At 47.2% G+C, this 24,210-nt stretch overlaps 1 protein-coding gene across 1 annotated transcript in view; it reads left to right on the top strand.

The window, feature by feature from the left end:
• The window catches only part of NTF3 (neurotrophin 3), a 64,272-nt gene extending 40,897 nt beyond the window's left edge, over positions 1-23,375 (top strand). Inside the window, exon 2 of the mRNA XM_016221819.2 lies at positions 22,268-23,375. Within this exon, the coding sequence (XP_016077305.2) occupies positions 22,268-23,062 (795 nt within the window). The 3' untranslated portion in view covers positions 23,063-23,375. The remainder of the gene's footprint in view (positions 1-22,267) is intronic.
• The last annotated feature ends 835 nt before the right edge of the window (positions 23,376-24,210 follow it).

Here is a 24,210-nt window from a genome sequence, read left to right as displayed (position 1 = left end):
TCTTCTTGGAGACAAGGAAGGTGTCTGGGTGGAAAGTGGTGAAGACCTGTAAGAACTCTACACAAAGAGGTACTGGGAAGAGGGAGGACTTCTGCATAGAGATTTGAATTTGTTTTCTGGGGATAGATTCTTGGATCTCTGTGGAATTGAGGAACAGATCTCTTAATGGGAAGTCTCTGCTTCCTAGTGGAAGGTAGAAAGTGGCCTTTAGGTGTCCTGGAGGTTTTCTGTCTTTTTCAGTGGTAGGAAGGCTGAAAGAAATGGGGACATCAACTCCCCAGCGTGTTGCATGGCCCCTGCGAGTCTGATGCAGGAAGGCATTATGTACAAGACAGAAAACCAGCCTGGGGCTCTGAGACCTTGTCTGCATACTGTCAATTTTCACCTGGTTTCATGTTGATAAATGTGATATCGGAGATCCTGTCGAGAAAGCAGCACCTGGCTAGAGGTTATTTAGCTATTGGTAAGGTGCCATCTAGACATAATTAGGCTCTAAAAGAGGTTTGGGATTGATTGATTGATTAATGGGAATAATTTGAAATTTTTATGCACAGACTTGACCTTCATGGGATGGGTAAGGATCCCAGGGCTGTACTGGTGAACAGGGCTGAAGGACGGTGTGGTGGGAAGGGCAAGCACAATCAGGCCTGTAGTGTGCGTGAGTAGCCAGGAAAAAGAACGAGGGGCAGAGGATGGGGGACCTGTTCCCAGCTCGGCCACGTACTGGCTATGTGCCGTTGGACACATCATTTAACCTTCCTAAGATTCACTTTTCTTAAATTTACAATGAAGTAAATATTGGTCTATCTCATCGAGCTACTGTAATGATCAATTTGAAAACTTATTCAACAGTTTATATGTTAAGAATTATTACTATGACATTTGACACCCCACCACTGCCGCTAACCTCGCCTTTCCCCTTTAGTGGGTAACAGATTATTTACCCTCTGGTCCTTTTTCTTGTCAATTTTTTATTGCTGTCATTTGAACCTGCCTGGGGTGGGGGAGAGGAGGCATGGGGGAGGGGAAGCGCTGACTTCCAGTGATGTCAGGGACTGGGCAGTTTCTCAAGGCTGGCTTGGCAGCCATCACTGGTCACTTTTCCCCTTTGCATCTCTTTTCCCCCCACTGGGCCCAGGGTCCCTGGGAGGGTGATGCTAAGGAAGAAAGCTGCACAGTGGGAAGCGGCAGGATGAGGGACTACTATTGCCAGGAGTTGGTCTCGGAGCTTGCCTTTTGCTTTCTGTTCTAGAGAATCAGCAACCTCAGATTTCTATGTTGATGCAGAATTAATTTATCCCCAGAGAGGTTATTCATGAACTTTTTAAGTGCAAAACATTTCTCAAAACTCCTTTATCTTTGGGCCAGGAGAGCACCCTCTCTGAGGCTTACTTATAAGGTATATATATTCTTGGGAGGGTCCAGCAGACTTTCTGTCTTACTTTCTTCAAAAACAGCCTCTTCTTCCCTAACTGGTCTTGCTGAAAACATGAACGTGAACCTTCTTTTTGTCACTTTAGAGAGTTAAGCCTTCTTTCTCTTTACCTTTTGCCTGCCCAGCTCTTTCCAGATTCTTGTGCAGCTCCTGGGAGTAAATTCTCTGTCATCTATACCTGTAATCGTACAGCTCATGTTATGCCAGGCACTGTGTTAGGCACTGGGGCTGCAGAGATGAATATATGTGGGTCCTGCTGTCAGGAACAATGAAACCCAGTAGTTACCTAGAGCCGCTGAGCCCACTGAGCTGATAGGAGGGCCTCCCAGGGACTTGTTCCAGCCTGTACTTGGACTTCATGGCAGTGGCTAAGGGATATGTTGGCCCAGCCCTAATCTCACCTTCACAAGTCCTGTTGGGTGCTGGTTCCCACTTGCTTTTATTTGCAGGTTCTCTGTCTTATGTATTCACTTCTTTCCCTAGGAATTTCCAACCTAATCCTGATCCTATGCCAGAGCTATAGGGGCAGGAAGCCTGTAGAGAGTAAACTGTGCTGCTTCTGGGCTGTGGGCCAGGGCTGCTGGAATTGAAATTTTTATTTTCCTCATTGGCATCTGGATCCTTCCTTTGCAGTTACTGACACACAGTTTTGTATGTAAGATCACTCTTGTCATCTATCATCAGCCAGCACGTCCAGAGAGTCTTCCTGCTGACACTCACATAGGCATCCTAAACTGATTACCCTGTTGCTCTTGGCTCTGAACAAGTCTCTTTAAAGGGTGCAGGTGGTCCATCTGCAGAAGGGAGAACTAATAATCACTATACCAGGACAAAAATCACAAATGGTCCTGCTTCTTAAAAGGTTCATCCCTTTGATCCAATGACATTGTTTCTAGGAGCCTTTTATTGAGTAGCTACTATGAGCCAGGTGCCATTGTAGGTGCTAGGGAACATCAAACACAGAAAGGAGCTTACAGTCTCTGGGGAGATAGGCAGGTGAAAGGATGGTTATAAAAGAAGGTGGTGAGGGCTAGGGGAAGTCTTCTTCAGGGAGGGGATGTGTGAGCATTATCGGGTACGTAAGTGGGAGTCAGCCAGGTAAGGGGAGTGGTGGGGAATGTTCTAGGCAAAGCGAATAGTCGGGAATCCTTGCAGAGGTGAGAGAGCACATGGTGTGTCTGCAGAACTGAAGACCCTCCCTGTGGCTGGTGTGCACAGTTAAGAGAACTGGTAGGCGAGGCTTTATCTTCAAGGTTTTACAAATCAGACAAATTTATCTGGCTGGAGAGTGGCCCAGTTATGCTTAATTTTATAAAGATCATTCCATTTGCGTGTGGAGAAGAAATAATAGGGAGGCTGGGAGAGGGCAAAAGTGGGTTCTCAGACCCGTCTAAGAATCCACTAAAGTTATTCTGGCAAGAGGGATAGCATGGGCTATAGAGAAAAGAGGGATGGATTCTGAGAACTTTGAGGAGGCAGAACCAACTGGAATTAAAGATCAATTTGATATGGGGGCCAGAGAAGAGAGAGGACTCCAGCATGAGCTCTGATGAATGCTGGCTCCCTTTCCTGAGCAAGCACACGGGGCTGGAGGACAAGCAGGGCGGAAGATAGTGACCTCAGTTTTGGATATATTGCCCTTGAGATGCCTCTGAGACATTCAAGTGGAGATGTGCAGCAGACATTTGGATCTATGGGCTTGGAGTTTGGGATTGAGGATTGTGCTGGAGGTGTGGATATGGAATTTATCCACACTGCACAGGTGCGTGAGGTTGCACAATCGTGAGCACAGGTGAGAAGAGAAAGGCAGGGCTTGGGCAAACAACACTGAAAGAGTGAAAAGGTAAGCTCTGGTAGCAACTGGGTAAAAACCATGAGCATGTACAGTCACAGAGTGCAAGGAGGGAGATCTGAGAGGTTAAGGAGTGGGGGACTGAGACACGCCTGATTTTCCAGTGAGGATCTCGGGTGTTGTAGGAGGGACCTGGTGCTGGCGGTGATGAGGGAAGGAGAGAATTCTGCCTGTTGCAAGGGGATTGAGGAGCTGGAGGTAACTGATGCAGATGCTCTTCTACAAAGCTGGGCTGGGATCAGGGAGTCATCCCTAAAAGAAGACGACTATTTCCTTTTCTGTTATTAAGGTTGGCAACACCCGGACATTCTGTACTGAGGAGAGGAGACCTGTAGGGAGGGGCAGGTTGAAGGTATGGCTGGGAGGGAGCCCTGGTAGAATGAGGCTTCCAAGGAAATGGAAGGGTGTGGGACCAGCCTGCCACTGTAGATGCTGTTAGAGAAGGTTGCGTGACAAGGATGACTCAGCCATTCAGAGCAGATTATGGCTTAACTCAGGGTGGCCACAGGTCCTGGTTGACACAGGACAGACCTGCTGTGCAGCCATTACCCCAACCAGATGATGAGTCGTGCCCCCTTTTACTTTCATGTGTGTTCTGATTTGGGTGATAAAGTATCTGGTCACCTCCGTTTACGCATTTGAGTAAATTTGTAGGGGGTGTTAAAGAGGGAGGAATTCCTACCTAAGGGACTCTTTCTCTTTTTTTTTTTCTGTGAGTAGGAGGGAAGATTTTCTATGTTCTAAGAGACCAGGAGACAAGTGCAGTTTTCAAAGAGCTGTGTGAGGAATGGAAGAAAGACCTGACATGAGTATAAAAGCACAAAAGCAACAACTTGTGGATCTGCAGCAGGGCTGAGCTGAACCGGGGAACACACACTTGCCTGGCACCACACAGTGCATGTGTGTTTCCCCCTCTCAGCAGCTGGGGTGTCAGCCAGGAGAAATGGATGTTTGAATTGACCCGAGGTGGGGACATGCAGGGTAGCTGTGACCAGAGGGTAGAGGGTGGCTGAAGCGATGGACCATGGGAGTAACTCATGCCAGTAGTCAGCTCCGAATATGAAGACATTTATTGTGGCATAGTTTGTGAGAGTGGAGAATTGGAAATGCTAAATTCCCTGCAAAGGGAGTGTATCCAGTGAATTACGGCACATTCCTATGCTGGAATATTATATAGCCATCAACATTTTGTTTATGTAGAATTGTAATATGATGGGATTAAGATATTTAATATGCTTAATGATAAGATTAAGAAAGTTACAGAATGATATGTATTAAGCAATCTCAACTATATAATCCATAGAAAAACTTTGCATGTTTTAAAAAATGCTGGGCACAAATATTCCATAATGATGCTTGTGAGAGCTGGATTTCTTTATATATTTTTGTATTTTTACAACGCTCTTTAATATGCTTTTATTACTTTTATAGTGAGAAAAAAGAATCTCTCTAGAAATAAGTATTTAAGGAAAAAGTTCTTTAAGCATGTAAAGGGGTGTATGCAACCACGGTTTAACCTGGGTTCCTTGGAAAACCACAGAAGGGAGTTTTCATTTTCTCAGGCCCCAGGGTGGGGAACATGACCAGCATGGCCTGGTGTTTGACACTGTGGTTTTGGTGTCGGACACGCCTGGGTCTGAATCACAGCTCTGCTACCAATCTTTTTTGTTGTTGTTAATCCTCAGCTGAGGATATTTTTTTTACTGTTTTAGAGAGAGTAAGGGAAGGAGGGAGGGGAAGAGAGAGAGGAACTGAACCTGCAACCGAGGTACATGCCCTTGCCTGGGAATCAAACCCGCAACCCATTGGTGCGCAGTTCAACACTCTAACCATAGAGCCACACCAGCCAGGGCTGCTCCCAGTCTCGGCAACAGTGTGGCCATGGTGTGATCGCAAGCAAACTACTTTCTCTTGGGCTTTTTTTTTTTTTAATTTATGAAATAGGATGATACATGTCTTCAGTCTCTTCTTTATAATTCCAAATCCTAAAAAGCTCAAAACTCAGAGTCATTTCTTAAGGTGATAGCAGATCCATTTGGCTGCAGGATATGACCTGAGTTGACATCATCTTTATCTCACTTAAGTGAATATAATTTTGCAGTAGAAATATGAGCTTGTCTAATGATGGGATGCTGCCCAGGACCCATTGAGGATATTAGGTAATATTCAGTAATATACAGCGTTTCCGATAAAGGATTGTGAACCGTAAGACCTGCCTCATAGGCGTGTGGTAGAAATAAATCTGATTGCCACTGCACAGTTCTTAGCACCGTTCCTGGCACGGAGAAAATGCTGAGTGATGTTGGCTGTTGTCATTGCTGAAACTGTCGTTGTTGAGCCTTCACCAAGCACAGAGTGCCTAACTTCTGCCCTCTCTTCCTTCCCTTCCTTTCCTTACTGGGATTTTTGAGAAGACTGAAGTGTCAGTGATTATGGGAACTTGGGCTGACATTGTTTAGGACGTAAGAGTGGAAAGATGGGACCTTCCAGCAGAGAAATTCTCCTTCCTCTTTTCATCTTCTGTATTCTAGCCTCCTGAAGAATAAATCATAGGGAATGATGCATGTTATCAGGGCACCCAGATTGTCAAAGAGCTAATCAAAGAATAAATCTTACTCCCTTGGTGGAGACTTTAACCTCAGAGCATTTGTGTTCAAAGTGGAATTGTAAATATTCTCAGCGTAGTTGCTTTACATTCAAAGATGTCCTTTGCTTTAAACTTAAACTAGTCAGTATATACTTCTTTAAAATTGAGGAGCTATTTATTGCTTTCGATAGGAATTTACAGTAAGATTTGTTATTACAAGACCTCCTAGTGTTTTAAAACATAATTCAGGTTACGGACATTTGGTTTGCACTCACCCTTTTCAAAAGCGTCAGTAGGATACACACTCAGGTCATTACTTCTTCCTTTTTCTGGGTGAGTCAGTGCTTCATAAATTCCATGAGGGTGGCATTAGGCAGCTACATTATTAACATCACCAAAGGGAACTAAAATGTATCGTGTTGTAGAATCAAAGTTCCACGTTCTGAACCAATGCCAGGATATCTCCAGACCCTTTAGTTTGGTCACAGTCAGCGGTGATCTTCTTGCCTCAACCATGTGACTCACTGACATTGGGATGGAAGTCCCTCTGCTCCCACGGGTCTCTGTGGCCCCACAACCTCCCTGTGGTGGAGTGTTTTTGTCTTCACATCATCAACATTAAATCACAGGTCTGGAAGACCTTCTTAGTGATCCTCTCTATAAAATTCAGTTAACTGGTCATTTAGACTGCACGCCCAGAAACTCGCTACAGCATTCTTTCTAGTAAATGGAAATAGAGTTCCCTGGCAGAGATGGCACTAATGCTTTGCAGATTAGTCCAGTGGCAGAAGAGCTAGTCTGTTGGCCCAAAATGACTGCCTGTTATGAGGTCTCCAACCTTTTTCCATTTCAATTCATCAGGTCCTTGTTGGGCCCCCCCACTACCGCATGCCCAGCGCTGTGTCAGGACACATTCCTGCACATTCTTGGGTTCCCACTTATCCTCCGTGTTAATCCATTCATTAGCACCAAATTGCAGGGGTCTTTGCCAAGCCAATCAAGCATAATTGGAGCTTCTCAAGTCAGATCCCCCCAATTACATTAGTTCGGTTGTCTCATTAGCCTCCATGTATCGTCTGAACACATCATCAAACATATTTTCCTTCACTCTTGTCATTTTCTAATTGTTGAGAAAAATAGTTTTTAACACACAGTTTGGCTTCACCTGTTGTTTGATCTCCAGAATACAATAAATCTTTAGGCTGAATAGAGCCAAGACTGGGGAGGACAGGAGTAGAGGAGGCTTAGAAAGAAGTAGGTATAGACGTGGGCCAACGACAGGCCCCATCCATCTCCCTGGATGGGATGCTCTGGCAGTGGAGGTAGCCCAGCTTTGGAAATGATCCATTTTGTATAAATCGGTGCATTAAAGAAATGGGAAGCCTATAGAAAAGTGCTGTCTGCATTTTGTACTATAGGAGCTCTCCCAAAGGTCACAGCTAGATGAGGGATCTCTACTTCCTGGGTGATCTGTCCTCTGGACTCGTTAGGACTTTGATAATAGAGAGAGGGTTATCTTTCATGAAGAGTGTAGGATCAGGAGTCAGGTTTTAGCTTTACTGCAAGCTGTGGCAACTTTGAGCTCATCACTCACCTACTTTATGCCCTAAATTTCTCAGCTCTAAAATAGCAATACTGCCCACCCAGAGTAGCTCAGTTGGTTAATCATTATTCTGTGCACCAAAAGGTTGCCGGTTCAATTCCCGGTCAGGGCACATACCTGGGTTGCAGGTTCAATCCCTGGTTGGGGCACATACTGAAGGCAACCGATCAGTGTTTCTCTCTCACATTGATGTTTCTCTCTCTCTCTCCCTTCCTCTCTATAAGCATGTCCTCGGGTGAGGTCTAAAAAATAAATAAACTTAATAAATAAATAAAAATAAAAATAGCAATACCCTCTCTCTTTATAATTTTCCTAACTCTGTCTCCACCAAAAAAGCTAGAGACAGTGGGATTACATTTTAAATTGCAGTCCTTGGCATCTAGTTGGTTCTCAATGCACCATCCTTGCACCCTTTCAGAGTTGATGGTCTGCCACGCCCCTAGGTGTGTTTCTCTGCCTAAGACCCATGTGTCTGTTTTAGAAAGCCATGAGCCCTGGATTTGGGCCCTGGGGTCTCATGTTTTCCCCTCTCATTCCCGCCTGCACTTGTTAGGTTAACGGGTTGCCTCATTTCCTGTTGCAAGATAGCCTCTGTTGGCTCTACAGAGCACCCATAGGGGACTATAGCCTTTAACACAATGATGCTTTTGAGGAAGAGGAGCTGCATGCAGTTCCCAGGCTCTCTTGACCATTTTGAGGTAATCTTCAGCCCACCCAACTCCACCCCTCCAGAGCTGAGGAAACCCACAAAAACCGGTGTGAGGCTGTGCACTGTAGTTTTTTTCAAGAGTCAAGCTCAGTGGCCAAAAGATCTATCAAAGGGGGCAGGATGCATAGGGGAGGTGCATGGGGCAGGCGAGGAGGAATGGAAGGTCTGTTTGCATCCCCATAAGGAACGCTGGAAGTTATGTTGGAAAAACCTCTTCGGCCTTTATTTCCCGTGGTGGGTCGCCACGGAGGAGGGGGGTGGCGCAGGGAAGGAAGACAATAGAATGCTGTGTCGCCTGCTGTAAAAGCGCACGCTGAGCAAATAATGTGGCCGGCTCGGTGGGAGCACTGCTCAATTAGCCCCAGTGCTTAAAGGAGGGTCTCCCACAGCTGTCGCGGCGGCGGGTGGGCTGGAGCAAAGGCAAGCCCTCTGGGCACTCGGGAGGCAAACCTGCAGGACTCCTAAATGGGCATTGACCTGGGGGTGGGAGACAGCACAGGGTGCTCCAACCTGAACCAAACTCGTGCTTCTTGAATAGAGGGTCCGAGAGGGTCTTGGTAGGCTGTTCTAGGGAGAGGCCGAGTGCGGAGACCACAGAAGAGGTGACCAGGAAAGTGAGTGCAGACATTTCGTGCAGAGTGACCGACATATGGAACGTGTTATCCAGAAGGGTTACAGGCTAGAGGAGCTCCTAGAGCTTTTCAGGGGTGGGATGGGGGAGGGGGAAGGCTCAGAAACTCAAGGAGGTTTCTAAACAAAAGGAATTTGAGAAGGGTTGGAGAAATAATGAGAAATGCAAACTTGACCCAGAGTTTCTCTATCTCCCGGGCTTCTCCCCTGCCTGTCCTTACATGTTTCCAATTCACAGGGACCCGAGAAGGCCCCTGTGCCTTACTCTGTAAATTAGCAGAACTGATGGGGTGTGTGTGGCAGGGGGCAAGTAGGACCCCCAGAGCCATCTCTCACTTCTCTGTGTCCAAGGGGACCAGAGAGAGAGCATCGAGCCCAGAGCCTTGTTTAGACCTCCTGTGTAGGCAGACAGCTCCAGCTATGAGCGCTGGAACGATCATAGAAAAGCAAACTGATGCTTGGGAGGAGGGAAAAATAGGCTTGTCCAAGGTCTCACAGTGACTGAATAGGAAAGCTGGGGGGTGGGCACCTATTCTTGGGGTCCCTCTTAACCTTTGGATTTTTTCCCCTTCTCAGCATCCCTCTCCCAACATACAGCACAGACACACATATCACACACATACATTCAAGAGCACACACAGACATACACACAGAGATAGAGAGAGTGCCTGGTCCACATCCCAGCAGCATGTGTATTGGTTGGAATTCCTCTTCTCCCCACCTTGGAAGGCAGTGCTGCTGGGCATTGGCCCAGCCACCCTTGGGACAAGGTACAGATGACCGGTACCGTCGTGGGCTGCCTCATGGGCCTTTACGTCGCTGCCAGGGAGCTCTTTGTGAAACAGTGTGCATGCCCTCTTGCTTTCTCAGAGCCCCGGGACTATGGCTACCAGCCCGGCTGCAGCACCAGCCTGTTCATTTCCCTGGCGGGCGGGAAGAAAATGTAAGCAAATGAAAAGATTTCACTGGCTGTGGGATAGTGGCCGGGTGAATCTAAGTGCAGACACCCTCTGGAGCTATAGCAGTAGTGGCTTGGTAGGGGGCATCCTCTCTCGCTACCCCATTTTTTCCTAGCCAGGTAGAAAAGCCACCTGTCCAGGGAGCTGAAACCCCCATTCAAGAAAAACCTTGTCTGGCTGTGTCTCCCCCCCACCCTCGTCTCCCCCCTCTCTCACGCACTCTCACACACTCACACTCTTACCCTGAATGGAGGGTGGCTTCACATCTCTGGCTGCCACTTTGCAACCAGACCCACTGGGATGGCAGCACCTCACCTGGAGCACACTTCCAGGGGACATTCCTGTTCTTCAGGGTTCCAGCCTTCAGTGGTCAGTAGGACGCAGTCATTATCCTAGAGATCCATTTCCTATCCAGCATCCAGGAGCTGACCCAGACCTTCTAAGCAAATTTAATGACCTGTCACTAAAAGATGACACCTCTGATCCCCTCTATAGCTTTCCCAGCTCTGGGTGTTTGCTTATCTCTTGCTGTGTAACAAACCACACCAAAACTTAGTGTTGTAAAGCAACAGCCATTTACATCATTTGTCATGATTTTGTGCATCAGGGATTTGAGTAGAGCTGGATTGGGGGATCCTTTGGTGCCATGTGGCATTGACAGAGGTTGCCTGGTGGTCGTCAGCTGGCCCAGGTCATCCAGGCTACCTTGGCAGGGCTGGCTGTCACATGACCCACATGGCAGATCAGGGCTCCAAAAAGAGGAAGAAGCTGCATGGCCTCTATGGCCTCTCCTTGTTACTTCACTGTGGTCAAAACAACCACAAGCCACCCACACACAAGGGGAGGGCACCTGGACACCACCTCTAGATGAGATGGGTCAAAAATCAGCAGCTGGGTTTTAAATTAGAAACATGCTTGTGCCCATTTTCTGGCCCTGATATATTTTCTGGCTAGACCCTGTTGTAGAGTGATGAATTTACTCACTTCTGCTATCTGGTATATCAGAGAGGCGCTGTTTATGCTGAAGCTTCCTCTCTCAAGCTTCCAGGCACTCTCCCTAGGCCAGTGTCCTGTGTCTGCCCTGCAGTCCTCCCACCTCCAGGACCTCCTCCTGAGGGAATGTGTAGCCAAGCCCAGTGCTCCTCATCCCTGGAGTCATAATGGCAGCTGGCTCTTCTGAAATAGTAGAGTTAAAAAGATAATGGGGAGCACTGGTCTTAAGGATGCTTCAGAACACAAAGACCATAGGGATGGAAAAGCCAGCAGGTTGGAGGTGAAGCCATCCAAAGGGGTGCAGGATGAGAGGGAGAAGGGAAAATGCACAAAGTCCCAAAGCCCTTGAGGAGTGTGGATACCACTTGGTGGTGCTACACGAATATTTATAAGAGGAAGAAGGGAAGGATGCTGCCTCCATGGGCTACCTCTTGGGCTGGGTAAGGCTGCCAGGGCCCCAGCCCTCTCACAATGTAGTGTTAAATATGCCATGTTGGTCAGGCTCACATGGGACCACTATGCCTCCCTGTGAAAGCCCTGCTGGCAGTTGAGGCTTGTGGGCAGATTGCCTTCCTTGTGTTCTTAAATATACTGTTCTGTGTTGGTTCTAGATGAGCAGCCCAGGGCTGGTCCTCTGGAGAGCTGGGTTCTAGTTCTGGCTCTTCCACTAATTTACTGTTTCATTTTGGGCAGGTCACTTTCTTATCATGAATTTCCTAATATGTGCAAATCCTAGTAGATTAGGATGCCATTACCTGGCTTCATAGCTTCAAAGGGACACAGAGAAGCACGTAGGACCAGAAAATGAGACCAGTAATGAGGATCATGTGGACTAGTGAAGAAATGACTCAGGGTTGGCAGAGGGTGATAGAAGCACAAAGTATTGTGGCCAGAAAGAACCTTTGAAATTCCTTAGCTCAAGAATTCTTCATCTAGGATCTGTGGGTCTCTGGGTTAAGCTTTAGGGAGTCTGTGAACTGCCTTGAAATTACTTTGCAATTTTTTCCTTTATGTGCACATGTATGTTTTTTAGGGGAAAGTTTTTTAGCTTTTATTACATTCTAAAAAGGGTCAGTGATCCAGAAATGGCTAAGAACAACTGCTTTAGTCCACTAGCATTGTGTTAGGTGACACTTAACCAGGACAGCTAAGGCCACCCCAGGGGGTATTTGGAAAAGTGTGAGTGCTTTTCTTTGTTAAGTTGTCACCATAAACTGGGGGATGTGATTGTTATTTAGTAGGTGGGGGCCAGGGTTTCCTATGTAGGAAATAAAACTGAACACTGAAAAACTGTCCTTCCCAAAATACCACCAGCACCCCCGTGGAGAAATGCTGTTAGGAACCAAAATCCCAAGACTGGCCACGGTTCTCCCCCAGCCACAAAGCTGATTAGTAGCAGAGTTGGTTTTTATTCATAAATCAGAGCAGGAGATGTGCCAAAAGTCCACGTTATTTCATTTCTCTTGTCAACTGCAAGTAGACTAATACAAATAAAAGCCAAAGACTCAGAAATCTGTTTTGACTTCCAAATTCCAGCAATTTTTACAAAGACTCCCTGGGTTACTGGTCTTCTTTACCATCAAATAAGGAAATAGGAAAGGCATAGTTTCCATTTGGGGAAACTGAAGCATAGATAAATGAGCCCCATGTAGCAGAAGTATGCTTTTCAGCTGCTATGAATTGGTGATGCCAGCCTCAGACAGTGAAATGTCCTCGACGTGTCAGAGAGCCTGTCTTGGATCTCTTTCTCTAAAAAAGAAGAAAACCAGTAGTACACCAGCATGGTGCTCACTGCCTAGTTCACTGCAAGCCAGTGGCAGGCGCCTTAGACTCTGGAATGAATTGGGAGGTGTTACACGGTATTGTCTAAAAATGGATTCTATGGGGTGGCACACACAGGGGTTTGCATCGTGGCTCTGCTCCTCAATTGATATGTGATCTCAGACAAAATGACTTAATCCCTATGAGCCTCAGTTTACTCAGCTGCAAAGTGGGGTTAACAATCGTATCTGTGAGGATTAACTGAGGTAATCCATGTGAAGTGTCCTGCAAAGTCCCTGGCACATGGCGCAGCTCAGGAAATGCTAGCTGTTATTACTAGTGATTATTATGACTGTGTCTGTGATTAAAGACAGCTTTGGGTTCAGGGTGTTGGTGCCAAAAATTGCTTTCAGAGGACAAGCTTTGGGTTGGTTTTTAGTGTCACCCAGCTGCCCAGAAAGAGAGTCAGTAGACTGTTTGGGATTGTAGTCATAACGTTTATGAAGTGCCTGCCACACACTCTGTTTGGGTGGGAGATGGATTTTCTTTCTGTGTACACCTCCCAGCATAGCTTCATGAATGGGCGAAAAGGGGCTCGGGCAGTCACCACATAGCCACCCCTGTCCTGGTGAACGGTGGCAGCCAGGGTGAGCAGAGAGGGGAGGCGCCCGCAGAGGGGAAGGAAGATTGCCCTCAGAATCTTCACACATGGCGGTTTCCCGGAGAGGAGATTCAGACCAAAGACAGCCACGGCCCACTGCCAATCCCTCGTGCTCCCGAAGGGAGGTTGGCTGTGGGGCCCGGTGCAGGCGTGAGCGGGAGACATAGGCTATATTTGCCACAGGCCTGACTGTCAAGACTGGGAGGAGAAAGGCTGCCATCCCAGCACACTTACTGCGGCCAGGACCTCATGGGGCCAAACCATTATGGTTTGGGTTGATCCCGGCCTTGCTGTTGCTGCTCTGGCTGGTGCACAGTCAAAGGTTTGGGCGTTGCCAAGCCAGCTGTGGTCTTGGTTTGGAAGAGGCATCGAGTGTGAAAGAAATCATGCTTTGGGATTTCCCTGAGCTTCTATCTCTCAAGATGAAGCCAACTTCTTTATTCTGCCATCTTGAGACTCATTCTTTGTCTGGCTAGACAAGAATGATACTTTATCATCATCATCATTATCATTATTTATTGTAATTATTAAAGATCAATGCTCAGCAGCCCCCTCCCTGGAATAACATTAACTTATAACTATACAGCACTTTGCAGGTAAGGCGTATGCTTGATTCATATACCCAGCTCAAACATGAGGCATAAGTTAAAAACAAAAAGGTTGACTTGGAGCAGTTGTTCCCTCATGCTAAGAGGTGAACACTAGGTGTACCCCGAACTGTGCATGAAACTGAAGCGGACTTACCTTGTGTATTTTCACACATGGAAAATAAGTTACTGCAGATGCAGAAAATGAAACCGAAATAAAAATGTCTCAGAATATTAAATGATATGATAATTTGGGAATAGCCTAACTGTAAGCCATCCTCACCTTGGGGAACTACACTGTGTGTGCTTGCGCATGTGTGTATGTATGTGTGGTGTGGTGTGGGCGTGTCCATCCACGTGTGCACACAAGCCCATGCACGCTTACCTTCATGCACAGTGGTAGATGAGTGCTAGTGCCCAGAACAAAGAAAACTAAATTTACTAGCTAAATGCCCTTGTGGCTGCTAGCTGGATTGACACAGATTTTCTCTGCAGATCCTGCCTTTTCCACCCTCTGGCCATGAAGTGAGAGTTTGTAGTATGGAAAGGACAAAGTTAATCTGGGGTTCCTGGTTCTTGTGTCGGCATACCAAGCTCCTTTCAGATCTCCTTGCCAAGATGGGACCACGCCAGAGGGTTCCTTAGCCTGAGGAATAACTGCACTACCTTCGTCTTGGAGCTGCTGGTGCGCATTGTTTTGACAACTGCCATACCTTCCATCTCTCAGTGCCTTAGGGCCAGAGGAGGGGATGCTTTGAACAGTGTAAAATTCCTCCCCAGCAGCCGTGCAAAGCAAACTCACAGCTTTCAACTTCCATCTCAGGGCATCGAGCATGTTTTTTGAATATAGGTCCCTTGTCCATTCAGGGGTCTCTGTTCCTCGTTTTCTGGCCTCTGAGAGGGACAAGTTTAGACAGTCCTTTCTGAGGCAGGCGAGCCAACCTTCCGAAGTTCTCTGTTTAGTTTTGTTTCACTCTGGAATATGCTTTCCCTGTGGACTGTGTCCTGTTTCCCCTGGGAAGTCAGCATCTTGTGAAAACTAAGGACCTTGTCCCATTCCAGACCTTGGGCCAAGTATGTCAGTCAGTTTCAGAACCCTGAGTTAAGTAAGTTTTAACTAAGGAACTATGCAGAATGAGGAATTTTTAAAGAACAGGCCAGGAATCTATCTCCTTGCCTCTACTCTGTCCTGTATTGACTTTCTGTAGGTACAGTCCTGCCCCAAAGTCACAGATTCTCAAATGAGGTCTCAGAGAAGGTGTCTCTTCCTTCCCTAGATCACCCATCACTTTTGTTTTGGGGAACTTAGAGCATGCTCGTCGCATCTTCTGGTGGCAATCATTGACTTGCTCTCTGGTCTTGGCTCCATTTGGGGCCTTCTCTGAAGCTCAATTTATGTATTTTTTTGTGCTTTCTAAGACAGGAAATGTGATAGTTGTTACCTCTCCAAAGGTGTGCTGAGAGTAAATGAGGTGGGTTTTAGAAAAGAATGTCGAGCTATCGGGGAAACCTACACAGCCCTACTCCTGTGAGTTCATTTCTCATTTACTCTGGGTAATAATTCTAAGTCACTCCTTCCCTTCGTGCTTTTATAAGCCTTTCCCGCCTTGTTGGTTTTGGACTCATCTGGCCCCCGGTGAGTTAACCTACGCGTTTGCAGTTCGAATCTCATCATGCTGTTTCCAGGTTGCCAACCCCCACGGGTGCTGGGGAATAATTGGTCTGTCCTCACCAATGTTTGTAGCACCTGCCCTTTGAGCGTCATCTGTGCATTTTAATTAATCTGCTGCTTTTCCCCTCTCTCCTGCTTCGGATCATTAATAAAGAGATTAACCAAAACCAGACCAATCCCCAGCAGAGAGCCGCCAGGATCTCTCTCCCCGCTCCCTGCCTTGTCACAGGTCAGAACTCCTTCACGTGGCCCCACTAATATTTGGACCTCGGGACCTGTGTTCAGAACAAAGCCCATTTGAATTAATTTTGCAATTAAGATATGGGGAACAAGCTTAGCTGGTCTTTTCCACCGCATTCCTTTCCTTTTTGTCATTCTACTTTTAAATTGATCGTTTTCCCACCTCTCTCTCTTTCCATTCCCTGAACAAGATGTTAGGGTTATCTGGCAGGATGTAGTCTTTTGAGCCCTTAGCATTAGTCAGAGACCATGTCATAGCTGCAGAAATTCTCCAAAGAATTAGGCCCTTCTGGATACAGCTGGATGGTGTCCTGGTTCACCCCAGCCAGAGGATGCATTTGCTTCCCAAACAAGGAGCTGTATCAGAAATCATGACATCTCTTGAATTTGCATATTAAAAGCTTATCACATTTAAAAGTGCTTCCACATTTGAGCTCATGCTTCCTCCCTGAAGTAAGCTGGAGTCTTTGTGTCTCCTTGGTAAGTCACCCTGATTTCCAGCACTGGTGCCAAACTCAGAGCTGGAAAAGTTCCAGCCAGTGCTGTGTCCACTGCAACATGTGGCGGCCTCTGCAGGGACAGGTGACCTGTAGAGGGACTAACCTGGGACAGCATCAGGCCCAGGAGGGACAAGAGTAACTGAATTTTGTTCATTGATTTCATGGGAGGAAGAGACCGGAGAAGTGGCCTCAAATCCCTGGAAACTCTGCTTAGAGCTGAGGCTTCTTGGGGAGATGCTCAACCTGCTGGTGGCAGCTGTCCTGGCTCCCGACTTGGAACTTGAGCTTCCTCTGGATATAAACTCTCTGGAATGTTTGAGAGCAGGGACAGACAGAGAGACAGCACAGTCTAATTGTTAAGAGCATCAACTACAGAGCCATACTATGATCAGACCATGGCTCTGCTTATTAGCTAGTTATTAAACCAACTTGTGCCTCAGTTTCCCCATCTGAAATCAGAAATGTAATTAGTGGCCTTAGAGGAGTTGTTATCAAGATTAAAGATTGAATGTATGTCAGTACTTGGCACGTAGCATTTTTGTTCCTGGTGCTCCCACCCTGACCAGGCTAAAAGCCTACTCCATATGTATGCAGTAAGTGAGGTTTCTGGTATATGGTCAGGAGGGACTAGGGAAATCTCGGGAGAGGAGAATCGGAACGCAGCGGGTAAGGCTCTTCGTATGTATCAGGGCAGACCCGGTGCTTGCTCTGGGCTCAGATCCTGTACCACTCTTCACCCCAGCTTCCTTTTCCATTTCATCTGCTTCTTGAATACCCAAACCCCTCTGTGTGTATTGTAAACTGAGCCAAAAAGAAGGAATCAGAAATTGCTCTCTTTTGAGTATTTTGAGGGATGGTGAAACCTTGTAGGAATGTTGCTCCGGGGACTGAGAAAACACCATATGTGGGAAAGCATTTCTAAGTGAGGAAAACAGCATATGCAAGTTGGTCAGGATCTTGGAAAGCGCCGAGCAGGGGAAATGGGCACTGGGGAGAGTGTAGGAAGGAGGTTTTACTGAGGTCTTTAACAGGTCTTTTTCCAATTATAGCCAAGAAGAGCCTAGGGACCATGGCCTACTTCAGAGCCAGGGCCTGTATTTTCTTTGGGAAAAGAAGGCAGAGTTGATTGGCTTCCAAACCAGACTTGGCAGAAGTCCATTCAGGTTGCGGGCCAGTGAGCAGTGTCTTGAGTAGATCGTGATTGTAGTGGGCGCTCGTTCAGTAAATGAGACCAGCCCTGCGCTAGGTGTCAGGCACGTGTGGATAAAGAAGACATGGCTTCATCATCAAAGAGGAGAGGCGCCGACAGTGATAACACAGTAGGTTCATTGCTTATAAACTACAGTGAGCACCAGAGAAGGAGCATAGACGTCTCTCTAAATCTAAAACTTCACTGATGTGCCTGCCTGGGTCCTGCCAGCACTGCCTTCCCTTTTCACAGCCTCTCTCCAGGGAACTAGTCGTCCGGTACTTCATATGAGCATATGGAGGGAGACACACAGCATCGCTGATGCCACAGATAACTCAGGTTTATGTTCAGAGCCTATTTCCACTGCATCACTCTATGCCTGTTGCTGTGCTGAATGCTTTCATATAGATTTCATTACTTGCCACTCACAGTAACTTCAGTCAGGCACAAACCATGTGATTTTTGTTGAGCTGAAGAACCGAGTGTCACCTGTCACTCTCTGCTGCTACGTAGCCGTCTGACCTTAGACAACTCCATTTGCCACCACATCAGGCCTCAGTTTCCTTATTTGTAAAAATGAGGAGGTTATCTAGGGGCATTTCCTGCTTCCAACATTGTGTTCTGGTGAGTTCTCCTACCAACATTTATGGGCTTGCTCTTTAAGGAAAAAGCTGAAAGCAGATTATTGAGTGGAGTCCACAGGCAGCCTGCTGGGTTTAATGCAGCCTTGCAAATAGTTCAGAACATTTACCAGCCTGCAGATGGTCATTCCCACTGCTGATTACAGAGGATCATGGCAGGGTTTGGGATGTGATGGTAATAAACAGTACAGATCCTGAACTGTCATGACCAATTCTCAGGGGCATTGAGCAGCTTTTTATATTAGTAACTTTTTTCATTTGTCCACCCCACCCCCACCTAGGTAGCCTGATTTCTCTGTGCTGAGTTTGTGTGTTGGGACTCCAAAAGGGGCAGGGCTGTCTAAAAGAGTCAGGAGACCTGTGTTCTAACCCACCAAATGCCTTGGGGCTCCCAGAGGCAGTGCACACTGAGGTGGGAGGGTAGGAAAGTCCACCAGGGTACAAGCAGTAGTATTGTCTGTAGAGAATTTAAAAACAATAATAAAATCAGCTAAAAGTCAGTCTGCTTTTCATGCTCACTGTACTTTCAAAGCAAGATCAGTGATAAAATATTTCTACCTGCCCTGCTGGGAGCTCAGCTGGGTGTTGTCCTGAGGACCTAAAGGTTGCCGGTTCAATTCCTGATGGGGGTTGTGCAGGAGGCAGCCAATCAGTGTTGCATTCTCGCATTGATGTTTCTTTCTCTCTTTCCTTCTCCCTTCCTCTCTCTCTAAAATCAGTAAACTATTCTTTAAAACAATATTTTTCCCTGACAACCATGACCTCTCCCACCTCTCCATTCAGCTCCCTCCCTCCTTGGTCGCAGCTGCCAGAGGAAGAAAGCAGGCAGCCTCAGGAGCCTTTCCTTTTCCACACCCCAGGCTCTCTCTGCCAGGTTATAGCCAAAGTCATGGCTCCAGTCCCCCACTCTGAACATGACACCCTGCCATGCAGTATTCGTGGGCTTTGCCCATTCCTCTTGACCATAAATAGATTTCTACTCTTAGCTTCACACAACTTCCCCGAGATGAAACATCTTAGCTCCTGTAGCCAAAGCTGGCTTCCTGGGTGTGGAACCAGCACAGTGGCCCAGGGTCCTGCACTCAGAAAGGGGACGCCATTGAACTCAGGGTTCAATGCTCTGTGGTTGCCATCTTGAAATTCTTGAGACTTTTACCTCCGAATTTGTGTTTTGTAAGTGAAGTGCAATGGGACAATGAAACCACATGTCTAGAGACTGCATGTTGGCTCAAACAAGGTCATACCTCCTGCAAACACCCTGCCTCTGAATAACTTTTGCACAAGGCTCTGCACATTATGTAGCTGGTTCTGCCTTTGGCCACCCTCACTTCCAACTCTGACTCACGGCACCCAGACCTCTACCTCCACCTCCACCTCCACCTTGTGTGCACTGTGGTGTGGACACCAGGGATAGGCTCCTGGCCTCGGAGAAGAGAGAGTCTAGTGAGTAAGCTATGTAATGCCAGGAAGGATGTCATGCTTGCCACTATGGCCATTTGGAAAACATGCCTCAGGAAATGCAAAGGAAGTGGCCATTGCTGCTGGTGGGAACCTAATAGAAAAGTTCATTTTTGAACCAGGCAGTGAGGAATGGGTAAAATTTCCACGGGAGAGGTGATGAGTGTGTGCAAGGTGAAGGGAATAGCATGTGCACATGGGTCATAAAGCATATCCAAGTACCTTTTGAATAGTGAATGGGGCTGGGGCATAGGGTATACGAGCGCAAACATAATATAATGAAAAGGGAGGTTGGGCCCAGAGTGCAAAGAACCCCTCTCTTTCCCTTGTCTCCCCTCTTCTTTAAACTGCGGCTGAGGGTTTCCTTATCTATAAATGAAGGAGTTGGATTAAATACTCTTCTCCTTCTAATAGCCTTTGGCTCTGTACAGAGGCCACGAGCCGTAAAGATGCATCCCCAGTCCATTGGCATCATCCATCATTCTTCCTATCGACTCACCCCTGTAATGACCTTGCAGTCTATCCATTACTCTTATTCTGCCTGGGACCTCCCTCCACCAACCACACTTGATCTATATCCTTATGAGCAGGTATTCTATGTGTTCTGAGTTTATAGTGGCTGGGCTTTGGAGGGATTTAATAATTTTTTGATAGACATTCAGTCTCAAATTATTTTATTGCAGCTGTATTCTGTTTGGGAGTGGGGAGGTGGGAGAAGGGGGTATAATTCTAGTGGTATGTGTGCTATACTTCAAGTGTTTTCCAAGTTTCATTTTGTTGGTCCTGCAAGATTGAAGGAAATGTCACATGCAGAGTGAGAGGGAGATGAATTTCCCTGTGGGAACCATTTTCCTGGGATAATACAATTCCTAGGGAAAACTCTAGGGTTGAGCAGCAAAGCTCAGATCCTTTGCTCAGCTTTAACCTTGAGGGAGTCAGTTGTCCAGAAAGTGGTTCCCATGGAAGAAAGATGCTCCCCTTATCAGCGAGACAGGCCAGGAGCCAGGACGCAGAAATTGGAACAAAGTGCCTGCAACATTGCTGGCCTTTGGGGACAAGAGAGCGGTTCTTCAGACAAGATGGGAAAAGAGGCTGCGTCTGTGAGTCCTGGGAACAAGTTAGCAAGGGCGGGCTCAAACACAGGTATTGGGGAAACGGGGCTTTTCTATTTCTCATGGCACCTTTGTTATTTCCCTTCCATTTCCCCCAGGATTTAGTAAAGTCTCTCTGAAAATACCAAAGGTGAACCAAGGGAAGGGTTTTTATTTTCCATGCCTAGATACAGTTTTAAAGAGGAAACAGTGTACCCCTGGGGGCCAACGAGGTGGTAGCAATGGTAATTAAAGAATGGATACCTCCCAGTGGGTGGTGTGAATCACAGGGTACAGGTCCAGATTACTCATGCAGCCACCCTGAGAGCCTCCTTCCAGGGCCAAGCTTTTGAAAATCTGAGCTTTGCTCTAGTGAGAGAGAGACCAGCAAGGACAATATCTTGAGATAAGCCCGCTAATTCCACAAGGACTCAGTGGAAACCCCATTTTGAGGTTCTGCTATGGCAACAGAATGAGTGTGTTGATGGGTTAAAATGCCATTGAAACAAGGACATAGCAGAATTAGAAATCTAACCACTAAAAGAAACATTTTGTAATGACAACTTTAATAAGCCAAACAAGAAAAATTAATCAGCAAGGAATCTTGCTATCCAGGGCAAGTCCGGCTCATCCATTTCAGCTGGTTGTTGCTGCCTCTCCAGCTTTTGCTGCCGGCGTGTGAAGACGGCCTCTGGGGAGCAGTTGGGTGTCCTGGGGAAGCATGACCATTGGCGAGTTTGACAGCACCCTGAAACTCAGGCCCTCTCACAGAGCGGCTAACGGACCCACGTGTTCATTTACCAGGATAAGAGAACAGCTCCACTAGACATGGCCCAGCCAGGGCTGAGCTGATCTCTGATGTCACAATATAGAAGCACCCAACCCACCCCCCAGCCACAGGGTACTCCTTTGAGAGACCCCAGGGGCTGCAGTTGGGGGACAGTAGAGCTCTGTCTCTTGAGATATTTGCAAAGCTGCTGCTGCCAATAAAAGGCTGCAAACATGCATTTATAATGTTCAGGTTCAAATTCTTCATAATTTGCCAAGGTGAAGTAGGTTATGGTCTTTTCAGGCCCAGGTGATTTTTAAAGAAGTGCACATCGTCCACACCCAACAGAAGGCTGCAGGTAGAGTAGACATCAGAGGCGAGTGCCGTGGGTGCTGTCTGTCTCGGGAGGCGCAGAGGCAGGAGGGCTGGAGTGCAGTCTCCTCCTGCTCTGCCTCCCTCATAGGAAGAGACCTAACCCTTTTAGTCTGTAATTCTCTCCACTGATGTTTTTGGTTTATTTTGTTAAATATGCTTTGCCCTCTCTCTTATGCTTATACAACATGTGCATGTGTGCGCGCGCGCGCGCGCGCACACACACACACACACACACACACACACACACACACACACACACACACACACACACCCCCCCCCCCCCCCCCCCCCCCCCCCCGTCTTTCCCATCACACAGCTACTTGGAAGTCTAGGAGAGAAAGGTGCTTTGGAGATTCAGAGGACTGGAATGAAGGCAGCAATTGCTAGGGGCGGGAGAGAGAGAGGAGCTCTGTCTCTGGCCATGAGAGTTTTGTTTGCTCACTTGGAATGGTGACACCCTGCTCTCTCTCACAGGGACACTCTGGCTCAGGTAGCTGGTCCCAGAATGATATCAGCTACCATAGCCTGCTAGTAACACCTGTGTTTCCTTTTCAGATCTTACAGGTGAACAAGGTGATGTCCATCTTGTTTTATGTGATATTTCTCGCTTATCTCCGTGGCATCCAAGGTAACAACATGGATCAAAGGAGTTTGCCAGAAGACTCACTAAATTCCCTGATTATTAAGCTGATCCAGGCGGATATTTTGAAAAACAAGCTTTCCAAGCAGATGGTGGACGTTAAGGAAAACTACCAGAGCGCGCTGCCCAAAGCAGACGCCCCCCGGGAGCCGGAGCGGGGCGAGCCCCCCAAGGCGGAGTTTCAGCCGATGATTGCGATGGACACGGAACTGCTGCGGCAGCAGAGACGCTACAACTCCCCCCGGGTCCTGCTGAGCGACAGCACCCCCTTGGAGCCCCCGCCCTTGTACCTCATGGAGGATTACGTGGGCAACCCTGTGGCGGCGAACAGAACATCGCGGCGGAAGAGGTACGCGGAGCACAAGAGTCACCGAGGGGAGTACTCTGTGTGTGACAGCGAGAGTCTGTGGGTGACCGACAAGTCGTCGGCCATCGACATTCGGGGACACCAGGTCACGGTGCTGGGGGAGATCAAAACCGGCAACTCCCCCGTCAAACAATATTTTTATGAGACGAGATGTAAAGAAGCCAGGCCCGTGAAAAATGGTTGCAGGGGGATTGACGATAAACACTGGAACTCGCAGTGCAAAACGTCCCAAACCTACGTCCGAGCACTGACGTCAGAAAACAACAAACTCGTGGGCTGGCGATGGATACGGATAGACACCTCCTGTGTGTGTGCCTTGTCGAGAAAAATCGGAAGAACATGAATTGGCATCTCTCCCCATATATAAATTATTACTTTAAATTATATGATATGCATGTAGCATATAAATGTTTATATTGTTTTTATATATTATAAGTTGACCTTTATTTATTAAACTTCAGCAACCCTACAGTATATAAGCTTTTTTCTCAATAAAATCAGTGTGCTTGCCTTCCCTCAGGCCTCTCCCATCTGTTAAACCTTATTTTGTGACCCAGCTCCCGGGAGCCGCTCTGTAAAATCTGTGTACACCAGTATTTTGCATTCAGTATTGTCAAGGCCATGACTGTCGTTTTAGTAAACTTGTTGAACTCGGATGATGTCAGAGTTGTGTATAGACACAGCAGTACTCCCTGCTGGTATACCCCATGTTTGATGAATTAATTAAAAGAACTGTATTCACCTCCATTGAAAACGATACCTGGTAGCTCTGAGCCCCACGCTTAATCCGGGCAGCACATTAGCTGTCAAGCACTCGCTCTCCGTTGTCTGCCAAACAGAATTAGGATTTGCCACAGTGCTGTGGTCCCAGAGCAGTAACAGTGAACCTGGCAATTTTAGTTTTGGAAGTTTCTTTTCAGCACATTTGTTGTTTGGGTTGTTTAAGGATTGGATTTTTTTGTTTTGTTTTGGCTTTGGTGTTTGTTTTGCTTTTGTAAGTGGCTTGCATTCTTTAGACACGTAGGAAAAATTTTTAACCATTTGTAACAGAATAATTGTATGGTTACCCAGAGGCAAGCTGACATGGATCACGAACACTCTACACACAGAAGAGAACTGACTCATCAGAGGTCCTTTGGTGCGAGGCCTCCCCCTCCTCTGGGGCGCCTCCCGAGCTGCGTGAGGAATTAGAAAATGCTCCCTCTCTGCAGCCAGACCTGGGTTCGAATTCTAGCTCTTCCCCTGTGACTTGGGGAAGGTTTGGAAACCTCCTTGAGCCATGTCTCTGAGGGTCAGAAGGTCAGCTGGGGACTCCAGCTACCTCACAGGGCTGTCATGGGGAGTTAGCTAAGTAACCCCTGTAGACTTCTAGCTGAGGGTAGGCTTTCCAGAGTGATGGTCCCTTCTCCTCTGCCCTCCTCTTCTTTTTCAGCTGGGTCCCTCTACATCATTTTTGGTTGATTCATCACTTTGAAGTGTAAGAGCTCAAAT

The sequence above is a fragment of the Miniopterus natalensis genome, chromosome 2 (assembly GCF_054644295.1).
Source record: "Miniopterus natalensis isolate mMinNat1 chromosome 2, mMinNat1.hap1, whole genome shotgun sequence".
Lineage (NCBI taxonomy): Eukaryota > Metazoa > Chordata > Mammalia > Chiroptera > Miniopteridae > Miniopterus > Miniopterus natalensis.
This window is presented reverse-complemented; position numbering and strand designations above follow the sequence as displayed.